This window comes from Lates calcarifer, linkage group LG1, assembly GCF_001640805.2.
Source record: "Lates calcarifer isolate ASB-BC8 linkage group LG1, TLL_Latcal_v3, whole genome shotgun sequence".
NCBI classification, from domain to species: domain Eukaryota; kingdom Metazoa; phylum Chordata; class Actinopteri; family Centropomidae; genus Lates; species Lates calcarifer.
In genome coordinates this window covers 24,296,209-24,308,859 of record NC_066833.1, presented here as the reverse complement: position 1 = coordinate 24,308,859, position 12,651 = coordinate 24,296,209, and the positions used below count along the sequence as shown (strand labels likewise).

The following is a 12,651-nucleotide window of genomic DNA, read 5'->3' as shown; positions in this document are numbered from 1 at the left end:
TGACTAGATTTGTCTCTCTTTTGGGGTAAGCAAGATCCTGAAAGCAAGTTGCAGTGTCCTACAGTCTATCCCCTCTCCAAAATCTACCCCCATACACTTCCGCTTCTGCTGGTTTAACAGCATCACACCCAATAATTTCCAACAACGCCATTGACCTTGGCTAACTCAGCCGGCTGGAAAGAACCTACTCATACAGAAAACACAAAGCACCTCTCTGTTGGCAAGAAGAAAACTTTTGGAATGAAGATACCCAAATAACTTGATGTTTAGTCTCCTATCATCTTAAATGGATTTTACATCTGTCTCATCTCAAACCACAAATTTTAGACACGTAATGAGCATGGATTTAAAAATCTGGAAATTCTGGTTTCAAGTTCATACTTTTTTGAAAGGTCTCACACTAATAAACATCAGACTGAAACCCACTCTTACGTGTATGAAACGGATTACTTTAACAAAACCACAAATCAAAGGATCAGGACATCTAACTCAAAGAAGTATTTCATTTTAAATATGAAGGCCCTAGGCTTTAAGAGGCAGTGCATCTACAGTGCTGTCTTGACATTTACAATGAGCAAAGTCTTGTTAAATGTCACTTTTTGGAAATTCCCTGCTCAGTTACCCTGAATTTTTTCTTTTTCTTTTTTTGAAAACACCCATTACAGAATAATGATTAATGAGGAGGCAGAACAGAGAGAGTAGTTTGACTCCTCATTGCTGCCAACCCACAATTAACATGTAAACAAAGCTGCATCCACACTGCCATACACTAACAGGTCTGCTCTACATGGATAAAGAACAAACTAAATTGGAACCTGTCAGATGAGGCAGGAGTCAAGGGTTAGTCAGGTAACTTAGGGATTATTCCCACCTGACAGAAATGGCTGGTATTGCTTAAACTAACCTAAACTGTAAGCAGGAGGGTCTGTTTAGGCTTAACTCACAAAAACAACATTCATAATAGAAGCATATTCTTATCATCCAACAGTGAGTGCACAGCAAAATTGCCAATATATCCCTAGAAAAGTGTCTATATGTCCACTCTTTTCAGTGTTAAATTAACACTTTTAAAAGTGTTTTTACACTCACCCAGAGTTATTTCAACACTGTAAGAGCTGAAAAATGAACACTGGCACTTTCACTGTGTATGGGCAATTAAGAGTCACCAGTTAACATAATGTGCATGGTCTGTGGACTGTGGGAGGATGCCGAAGTACCCAGAGAGAACCCACACAGGCACAGGGAGAACATGTAAATTCCACACGGGAAAGCCCCGGGCGAACCAGGGCTCGAACCAGAGTTTCCTTGCTTTCAGGAATTTATTCTAGGGGTGTTAGTTTTGATAAAATGTGCTAAAATAACACTGACCAATGTTAATGTCAGTTAACACTGAAAATTTAACACTGGCAACTTTGCTGTGTACTTTCACCTCTCTCTTTCAGCCAAGAACATCAAATTAGATGTCCTCTAAATATTCAAGTCAGTGTAAGACTGGTTATTGACCTGTGTTTGAGAAGCAAAGCACGTAGAACACTGGGTCTGTCCTCTGCTCTGATCTGATCAGAGATGATCATCGTCTCCACCACCAGGTGAGCAATTCCAGGCAGAGAGTTCTGCTCAAGGTCCAGAAGGATGGCACCTAGGGCAGGAAGGTACAGGAGGAAGGGGGGAGAAAATGGCTGCTGAGACTGGTTTGTCCAGAAGGTTTGTCATTACCTGGTAATCCCAGGGAGAATGTTAATCAGGAGAAATATTTTCAAGCTTATGTATTTCTGTTTGGAAAAAATGTAGCCAAAAATACACTGTAGCTTTTTACCATGAGTGATGGTGCGACGAAGCTCCAACAAGCTGCGGAAGGAGAGTGAGGCCACATGAGGTTTGCCCCAGCGATCCGTGTCCTCCTCAACATCCTCTTCAAACTTGATCCAGCGAGCCCGTTCCTTCCAGCGCATTTCATGATCCTTCTCCACTATAAGCTCATTCAGCTCCACAAACAACTACAGATAAAGCAGGGCATAAAAGTATGCACCAGAGCACAAAATGCATGGCTTTACATTTCATATGTTTTGTCAAAGATAACATTACGTTCACCAGCTGAGTACAATATTTTAATATTGTGTGACTCTGAGGGGAAGACCTGAATCTTTCAAGTTGTTAATACTACAGAATCAAGTGTCTAGGAACAAATAAAAAACTGTGAACTGATAATAGTTTTCAGCTAAAAACCAATAGATAAATCCACAGTATGGCACCAGCCTAGCACCAAATAGCTGGCAGATGTAGCAATTAGCAAGAAACAACTAAAGAGCCAGATTCTTCTCAGGAGTTGGAGACCAAACCAGAGCAACAAGGAGACTGGATATTGGACAATCTGTTGAATGGTCACAGATACGGCTTCCACTGAATGTTACTGTTGCACACAGCCTGCTGGATGTGTTAATAAGCAGTTGTTTGCTTTCACATTCTTCATACTGACTTTATTCAGTAATACTGAATAAACGCAACTAGTGTAAATGTTGTCATGTTGTCTGCATATTGAAGTGGTCAGTATGCAGACTAATACAACTGGTTGGGAAAGCATTGCTGTGAGCACACTACAAACCTCATGAGTTTTCTTTTCTGCAGCTCTCTTCTTCTTCTTCAGGCTGGATAGTGGTGTGGAACTGTTGCTGGTCCGTGTCACCTGACATCGGGATGACTTCTTCACCAGGTGGCGCCTCACCCCGGGGTTGTCCTCAAATCTGTGACCTGAACAGCCACAAGTGTTTTAAGTCAGAAAGCGAAAGGTCAGCATTGCTAAATAGTGATGTCTACATTTTAGGAGGCCAGCTTGGTGACTCATTCAGAAACCAACCTACCAGGGAGCAGTTTATGTGCAGCAGTATAAAATGCTCTTTTAGGATTTTGAACAAATCAGACATCCTTTCGAAGTCAGAAAATGTGCTCCATGCTGGAAAATCAGAAATCATATTTATATGTCTGTTTAGGTTTCCAGCTGAGAGAGGAACATCCAGTAATAGAAGGCAAAAGCTTCATGGGTGAGTGAGAATCTATGTGCGGCATGGGAAACTGTTACAGAGGAGGTTGGTTTAACCCCCACACATTTGTCAGTTCAAAAAGAATTATTTCATTTTTAATTTCCTTGACCTGCAAATCATATTTTACTGAATTTAATATAATTAGGAGGTCTTCTCATTACAGCAACAAAATGTCTACTATTTGCCATGTAAAAGAGTGGGAAGCTTGGGTGGTCACCTAATTTGGATAAAGGAACTGGGAAATGCAAAGAAAATGATGTGTGCGCCTCTTACTTCAGTCTGAAAATCAGTTTGCAGCAACTACACATGCATGATTCAATGCAATAAATATTTTGTTGGAATTAATTTAATTTTGATCTTTGTTAGAGGATGATGCTAATGCACAAGGGACTATTTTGGAACCTCTCCCTTCTCATGTTTCCAAGGAGGCCGTTAGCAACAAGATCTAAGGGTGGAAGTGTTGGCAGAGCAATTTGTCATTATTACGCTGTAACGTGCAAAATCACTGGCACACATGGTTAAGTTATGCCATGGGGTTGGTGTACTTAAGGTCAGGGAAAAGATCTGGGGGACTGTTTAGAAACTGACATTGCATTCAGTGTGGAACAGTGGCCAACCAGTCAGACTAGCCAATGACTGGATTTAATTTCTTACTAAATAAACACTGTCTTTTTTAATCTTTTACACAAGCAGCCAGAGGTAACCAAAGTGCAGGTAAGAGTGTGTGTATGTGTGTGTGTGTGTGTGTGTGTGTGTGAGCATAAGCTGCAGTAAGTGTTCCACTCTGCTGCGTCATGCCTTCCTCGGGGAAGTGGAGAGAAATGGAAATGAAGATGAAATCAGACTGTATTTCATTTTGTAGAGTCTCCCAAGGGAAAAGCTTTAAAGGTTGTCCTTGTATGAACTTAAGCTGATTTGGAAGACCTGATGTTTTTTTCACCACAGGCCAGGGCAATGAAGGGCAAATAACTCTGGATGAAAAAGATGTCATTTTGTTCATATAATTAGAAATTACTTGCACTGCTACTAGTTTTATTGCTACTTTTGCAATTAATACTTTAATTACCACTACTATCATTACTTCTACTGTATTACTGGTATCACTTTACATTTTTTGCATGGAACTGTGTTATGATGTTCTTCTCTCGCTATTCTCTACCCCCCACACCCTTCTCAACCCAACCGGTCAAGGCAGATGGCCACCCACCCTGAGTCTGGTTCTGCTCGAGATTTCTGCCTCTTAAAAGGAAGTTTTTCCTTGCCAGTATTGCCTAGTGCTTGCTCATGGTGGGATCTCTCTCTGTAAATACCATATTTTAAAGAGTATGGTCTAGACCTGCTCTACATGAAAAGTGTCTTGAGATGACTTTTGTTGTGATTCAGCACTATATAAATATAAACATTAAATTGAACTGAATTGAATTGAATTGAATTAACATGTTGGCCAAAAGTAACTGTCATGCATTAATTGGAGAATGCACTTACTGGAAAAGCCACATCTGAATATATGTTGACACAAATATACTATAAGCTATGCAAAAAGGGAGTGCCACTCGTACTGCAAAGCAACCCTAGACATAGCCCTTAAAAGTGAAGTCTTTCCGCTCTAGCTATGGCTGAGCCCAAAGCCAAATGGGTGCCACTGGATCAATAGGAAAGCAGGAAACAGCACCAGTCAAGCAACATGTCAATTTGATCAATACTGTGGACAATCTTGTTCTGTTTGTGGCCATGAATGAGCCTCATATTGCCATTAAGCTAGCAGTGGGCTACAATCAATGGAAACACATGAACGACCACCCATTGATTATCTATATAAAAATAGAATAAAATGCTGATCCATGTGAATTTCCCATTGTGTAACAATTGCATCAGAACCTCTGAGGCTTGACAGAACTTTCACCACAGATGTCAAAAGTGCATGATATAAAACTCTTCATTGAATGGACCAAAATGTAATGTTTCTCAAGAGTAGAGGTGAACCTCCACAGAAACACAACTACACACAACTTACGGATAGGCTCAAGTGGTGACCCCAGCTGAGTGTGGATTGACTCAAGCAAGTCATAATCATCAAAATCCAAAACAAACTCTTCAAAGTCCTCAAACCCATCCACATTGGACACAGAGCTGTGGTGCTCATGTTGGTGCTGCTTTGTGGTGCCAAAGCCTTTTTGAACACTGCACCGTCGATCTGTTGCATGGTAGTCAGTGGCATGCTTCTTTTCAGAGGTCCCATGCACCTGGTTCTCCTGTCCTTCAATATCTGTCATCTCCACGGTCGGTACCTCCTCCTATCCTCCTCTCTCTGAGTGAACACACTGCTCATCCAGGGCTTCCGACTGTTGAACGCCGTTGCTCACCCTGGGTCAATGTTCAGAAGAGCCTGGGTCCACCAGCCCACCTCTTTGTATTGGTTGTGCAAAAGAACGTATGTCCAAACTAACCAGCTGCTGAGTGGCTCCCAGCCAACCAAGAGAAAAACAAAAGCTTATGGTCAGTAACTACAACTTCTGAACGAGATATTGTATGAAGCAAGTAACAACAAAGAGAAATTTTCAGAGGACAGGTACAGACACAAGATCCTTAACATCACAAAAACTTTTTTTGCCTTAAATCCAAATAAAATGCAGAATTGGAGCTATACTCTCTGCTGGATCCACGATCAGAAAGATGCATAAATGGTAGAAACATTCACTTTAGCTGCGACTCTGAAAGCAAATATCGATAAGGGGTGGTCTACTCTGTGAGACCTGCCTGTCAGCTGAATGGTAGAGCCACCCTTATTTAATGATGTGCACAGCCCATTGATCCTCCTGGCTGCTGGGAAACTAACATAAACAAGATTGGAGCAGAAGAGTTGATGCCTTTCGTTTAGTGCCACCATCACTTTCCAAAGGTGTTGTGCAGGGGTGTAAAGGTCAAGTTCCAAAGGTTGGTGTCTCCACCTGAAGTTAAACTGAAAATGCAGACATGTTCACCACAGAGACACATGCAGAAAAATATATTGAGAACTAAATCAAAGTAAACATGTGGAGAATAATATAACACCTAGGAATCAGCTCTGGCACTCTGCATAGTGAAATACAATGGTGTTAATTATCAGAGGGAGTGGTACCATTCCTGTCTCTTGCATCTCCATGGAAACCTGAGGTGTTGTGGTCTGACAACAGGTGCACCAGTGTGAACCCAACAGTACCCTCACTTTAACGTGCTGCCTGAATACTATGTGTCTCACCGTCTGTATTTGTACACATGCATGCTTGGGTGTGTGTGTGTGTGTGTGGGTGTCATACTGCTCTGTTTCAAGGCAGCTTATAAATAGATTACTGCAAAAGTTCATAATGTAATCTTGTCTAAAGACATCTATATCATTCATCAGTCTTCTCCATCCTGTTACTGTCATTGCCATGTCTGAGCTGGCCTCAGCCTCTCACCTTGTCCATTCATGGCCACATTCTTTAGAATTGGTGATGTCTAACACTTTGCCCAAGGATAATGGAAGGCTTTAATACTCTGACAGTACAAACCACTATATAGCGAGGTAACTCATGAGTGTAAATACATTTAATACATTTTTTGTTGTTGCTGACCTCTTTTAACTTCAAACTATAACATGCAACTTGCAATTTCAGCTAGTATGTGATTGGAAAGTTAAGTAATCCTCCAGACATACGAGGTATGGGTATTAAATAATGAGACTGTGCTTATGAGGATAAAACCATGCGGTTCACAGTCACACCCAGTGTTATATATTAATGGTTGGGTATTCATGCACAACTGCTGTAAGTTTCCAGTAAGTGATGTCTTAAGTTCACTGCTAGCTACTGAATGAAGTGCACATGTTTTTGCTAAGGCTTCGGAAAATGATATGATGATGATATAACTTAAAAGTTGAGTTACGACATTAACTTGAAATTGAACAAAACAGCAGCTTTTCGTACATTGTATGGGGAAAACTGCATGTCACACGCACGTGTGTTTGAATGGCACAAAAGATTTTGTGAAGGCAGAGAGGATGTCTAAGACAATGAACATTCTGGGCACCCATGTACATCATAAATTTCTGAAAACATTCAACAAACTGAACAAATCATTTGAAATGATTGATGACTCAGTATAATAATGATAGCAGAAATGATCTCCATTGATAATGAGACAGTTTGGCAAATTTTGCATGAAAATTTGAACATGACAAAAGTGTGTGCCAAAGTTGTCCCAAAACTTCTGTGTGCCAGCTAACACTGCGTTCTCCGTAAAGTTCAGTTCAGTTCAGTTTTTGGCCCAGAAACAAATCACAGTACTTGATCACCCTTCCTATTCACTTGATCTAGCATCTAATCTAATCTGTGCTCAAAGGAACATGTTTTGAGTCTGTGTCAGAAGTTAAGAAAAGAACGACAGAGGTTCTGAGACAACTGTCTGAAGAAGACCTTCTGCACTGCTTTGATCAATGGAAGACCTGAATGCAGCGGTGTTATGATTCAAAAGGGGAGTATGTTGAAGGAGAAAGACATTAAAAAATGTTTATGTTCAATAAAATTGTATTACAGCATCAGTCTTGTCATATAATAGCCACACCTCATAGTTCACAATAAAGACTAAAAAAATAATTCTCAATTCATACTAATAAGCAATGCTTTTTTCACTAAGAGCACAGATAAAGTACAAACTAATCAGAACAGAACAGAGGGACATACAGTGGTGATATACACAGCCTGTCAATGATCACTCTACAAAGCTTGTTCTGAGTGACTCTGGGTGCCCTGTTTTCTGTTTCCAGATCCTAAACAGTCAATGATTACTCTGCTCTGGTAAAGCAGGAAAGGCCAGGGGCAGGGTCGATGCTGAAGGGGAATCGACTGCAGCCTCTGTTAATTAATGCCCCTAGATGCTGGGGTAGAGTGTTTTTCTCTGGCTACATGAGCTTTTGATTCCCCATCTGTCTCCTCTTCTCTCTCTTTATTCTTTTTCTCTGTCTAACTTTACTCTTTCCTTACTGTTTATTCTCACTTTTTAACTCTGTATTTATTCCTGTGGCAGGTCATCAACTATGGCTTCCGCCCTGAAATAACATGATAAATGGGCAGCCACTTCATACAATAAAGTCTGTCAACAATGACAATTAATGTGAAGAATCAGATTATAAATGTATCTGACATTTAATACTAATGGTGCTACCATTGCCTCATTAGCAATCTCAACTGCAGTGAGTCTTACATTTGATGCTGTGACTCAACAATCATATCAATTAACATGAGATTGTGAGCACTTACAGAAATAATGAGTAGATACTGTCATTTTTCTGTCCTCCATCCGTTGTGTTATTTTGTTGGAGACTTATTTTTAACAGTGTATGTGGGAGCCAGGAGCTGTGTGGGTTGGCTTCATGAGACAGAAGGTGCAGGACGCCCGCAGTAGAGCCATAGGCAGCAGTGAGAAAAACTTGTGAATGGTCGGGAGTTGCCACAGACCAATATTTCAAAGAGGTGAATAATAACAAGATTTTTTTTTGTTTATCAAAAATTCCAATATAAATTACCTTAAATTAAGCTTTTAACAAAACTCTTGCTAATTCAAGTAGATTGTTTTGATTTGCTAAGTATGTTGCATCATAATTGAGAGTTGAAGAGTGTGTCACATAATTTGTAATTTATAAACAACTTTAATGTACTCTTGCAGATTGGTAGTCTTGTTTGTTCCAAGTCCAACTTTGTGATTTCTATGGTTAAAAATATTTCTGCCCAGGAGGGATTTTGATATTATTACAATTAGTAAAGTGCTGTTTGAAAATGACTGATAATTATGCTCTATTAACATCAAATGTAACAGATAATATACCATGAGCATAAAAAACAGTCAGCATCTGTGTTTAAGATTTCTAAAATTAAACAGTAATTTACTGTCCTGTTTTGGAGGCTTACAAGGATACAGCCTTGTCATTCATTATCAGTCAAGGAACCTCATAGCAAACTGATAATTGTTAGAAAAAACTGAATGGAAAAAATACTGGGCAAAATTATATATCTCTTAATACATATGCCCAATTCACTGAAGAGGGTCAAAAAGAGGTCATGAAATTACATTTAAAAAGCTGAAATGTTTCAACTGTGGAGTGTGAGTGGTGCACTGCAAAAGCACTGACGCCTCACAGAAAGAAGGTTCCAGATTTGATCCCTGGTTCTCCCTGTGTCTTTCCTGGTACTCCGGCTTCCTCCCACAATCCAAAGACATAACAGTTTTGGTTAATTGGTTTATATGTATGTATATGTATGTATGTGTTTATATGTACACACCGATCAGCTGTAACATTAAAACTACCAGCTGAAGTGAATAACATTCATCATCTTACAATACAATGTTCTGCTGAGGAACCACCCTTCTAAATATTGTTTTAGACCAAGCACACACCCCCAATGGCAACACCACTCCCGAATGTCAGGGGCCTCCCCCAGCAGGATGATGCTCCCACCACACCACAAAAACTGCTCAGAAATGTCTCCACACAGCACTGTTAGATTTTCAGTGTTAGAGTTGAAAGTAAAAAATATAGTCATTTCAACTCTTGTTAAAATCTAATTCAACTACAAGATAGTTATTCCTCTGACAGTGTCAGTGTTGATACAGAGAGTTAAATGACATACTCTGCTAACAACTCTAGAGTAGAGTTGATTTCACTAGGTAGCCAGTGTTATTGCCAGAGGTCCAACGTGTCTGTTTTTTCCAGCATCGAGGCAGGAGACCAGCCAGCTATTGTCTTTATTTTTGACTGGATGTGACCAGACAACACTCCGAATGTGACCAGGAGCATTGATGTGTGTACATCTAATCTTAAATTACCTACCCAGTACTATTTATTTTAGCTGGTGGTTTATGCTAAATATCCTGGGTGCTTACGTAGCGTTAGCTAATCAACTGGCCATGTACTGCCTAGTTAATTGAAAAGAATAACCCTGTATCACATGTGTTGCTAAGTGAATTGAATGGATCTAGTAACATTTTGCTCATGGGAAAAATAGCAGTCCACTGGTCCCTTACGGCAATGGAACAGTGAGGTAATACTTATTTTCAAGGCGAGGACATGATAATGTTTTAAGATTATTCACAGAAGTTCATGCTTGGTCTGCACAGTGGTGCAGTGGTTAGCACTGTCGCCTCACAGTCACAGGCTCTTCTGTGTAGAGTTTGCATGTCAAACACAGTCCAAACACATGCAGGTTAACTGGTGACTCTAAATTGCCCATAGGTGTGAATGAGGGTGTGAATGGTTGTGTGTTGGCCCTGCAATGGACTGGTGATCTGTACAGGAGGGAACCCTGTCTCTCATCCAATTACAGCTGGGATAGGTTCCAGCCCCCCCACAACCCTTAACGGATAAGCCATATAGATAATGAATGGATGCTGTCTTTAAAATACAGATCAACTCTACAAAGAGTTAAATATTGAGTTCAATTTTACATCCTCTACAGTGTTAATATGGCAGTAACTCTATTCAGTGTTAAAAAAAAAGAATATATGGATAGTGTTAACTTTTGACACACTAGAGTTGTATAACACTCACCTGTGTTGACCTAGTGTTAAATTTTAACTACTGAGAAAGTTGCTGCAACTCTGTCATAGTGTGAAGTATTTAACACTTTCAAAAGTATAGTTTTAACTCTGTGTAGTGTGGACCAATATAGACACTTTCAAAGTGTTGAATTTAACTCAATAGGTGTTGAATTAACACTGCTGATTTTGCTGTGCAGGAACACGACAAAGAGCCCAAGGTGTTGACCTGGCCTCCAGACTCCTGTGGGATGATCCAGAACAAGTCAGATCCATGGAGGCCCCAACCCGCAACCCACAGGACAGACCCAACAGGTCAGAGCTGTTTTAAATAGGTCCCCCAGTATGACCAATGCAATATTAGGCAGGTCCCACAGGTACTGAATCAGATTGGGATCTGGGGAGTTTGGAGCCCAGGTCAACAGCCTTGGCTCTTTGTCGTGTTCCTCAAGACATTTCTGAGAAGTTTTTGTGGTGTGGTGGAAACATTATCCTGCTGGGGGAGGCCCCTGACATTGGGGAGTGTTGTTGCCATTGGAGGGGTGTGTGCTTGGTTTGTGACAATATTTAGGTGGGTGGTATGTGACAAGGTAACGTCCAAATGAATGTCAGGACCAAAGGTTCCTCGGCAGAACTTCATCCACCAGTGGTCATAATGTTATGGCTGATCGGTGTATACAGTATATCAGCCTTGTGATGGGCTGGCAACCTGTCCAGGGTATACCCTGCCAGCCTCTCGTCCAGTGTCAACTAGGATTGGCTCCAGCCCCCAACAACTGACAAATGATAAGTGGTATAGATAATTGATGGACGAATGTTTCACAGTTGTAACATTCCAAATAGCCATTATTTATTTAAACATTCAGTATGTTGTAAATGAAGACAAGTCTGTAGTGATACTTATAATTGCCAGCAGAGGGCACTGAACATTACCTACAAAATATCAATCAAGTTTCCAAATCAAAATGCAGGTGAAGATACTATCGGACGAAAATGTGGGATTTTTTTGTATTACGTTTTTCTTTTTTTTTTTTTGTTTCGTTTTGCTCTATTAACATGGCATTTTTTGGTCTGATGAAAATTCAGTGTTCTGCCCTCCTCTCCCACAGTCTATTCTGATGTTTCTCACCTATTAATTGACTACTTTATCTGCTCAGACATACACAGTCCCACATATCATTTTGCCATATTTCTCAGTACCAGTCAACATACACTGAGCCTTTGAAATTTGGGAAAATTAATTGCCAGCCTTAATTCACAAGGTGAACAACATGAAAATATGTTTAATGCATGACTGCATTCCTGTAATAAAGACTATAGACAAGTTATATTATAAATATTCTAGAAATCATATAATTTCGTATCATGGAGGTCTGATGGAAAACTGGTAGAGCTTAGTTACTGGCTGATATATAACAAGCAACCGCAAAAAGATGACCCCACAATGTTCTTGTGGTATGGATGCAAAGTAAAACTGAATCATCTCAGAGTGTGTGTTTGACAGGGGAACTCATCTCCCACTACCCTGCTCTGATGCCTTTATTTCTCAATCACAATGAAAAAACATTATAGTAGTTTTTCAGTTCACAGGCAACAGTAAAGTGTCCCAGCAATGTCATCACATTGTTAGACATATGGTACCACAAGATAGTATCTTATTTCTATTAAATACTGTTATTTCTTACTAAACTGTATTTGGCAGATAGGAGAAAAAAAGGAAAATACCATAGATACCTGAAAACAAAATCTGTATTTCACACAGGGCTATTTGCATATTTTCCCCACAACAGTTTTCTTATGGTGGTATAATGACATATGTTAGTACTAGCATTACATGGAAAAGTGTTTCTAATATTATGGCCACATTAGAAACATACCAGCTACATTCTATTTTAAAGGTGTATGTGTAAATTGTAAAACCAGGGATATGGAAATATGGAATTTCTGATAATTCAGTAGGTTTCTGTTTAAACTGTACAACAAGACAACACCAACATACCACATGGTTCTCTATATTTAATTGCAGGGAAGCATAGCAACAGTATGTTTATTTCATGCTATGTTA

General features: G+C 39.9%; 1 protein-coding gene across 2 annotated transcripts in view; it reads right to left on the bottom strand.

Moving 5' to 3' along the window:
• Positions 1-12,651, bottom strand: part of slc4a3 (solute carrier family 4 member 3) — a 52,156-nt gene that overhangs the window by 15,230 nt on the left and 24,275 nt on the right. For both annotated transcript variants that reach the window (XM_018696673.2, XM_018696674.2), the window contains 3 exons: positions 2,603-2,748; positions 1,817-1,997; positions 1,504-1,639 (listed from right to left, as the gene is read on the bottom strand). In XM_018696673.2, coding sequence (XP_018552189.1) covers positions 1,504-1,639; positions 1,817-1,997; positions 2,603-2,748 — 463 coding nt within the window. The remainder of the gene's footprint in view (positions 1-1,503; positions 1,640-1,816; positions 1,998-2,602; positions 2,749-12,651) is intronic.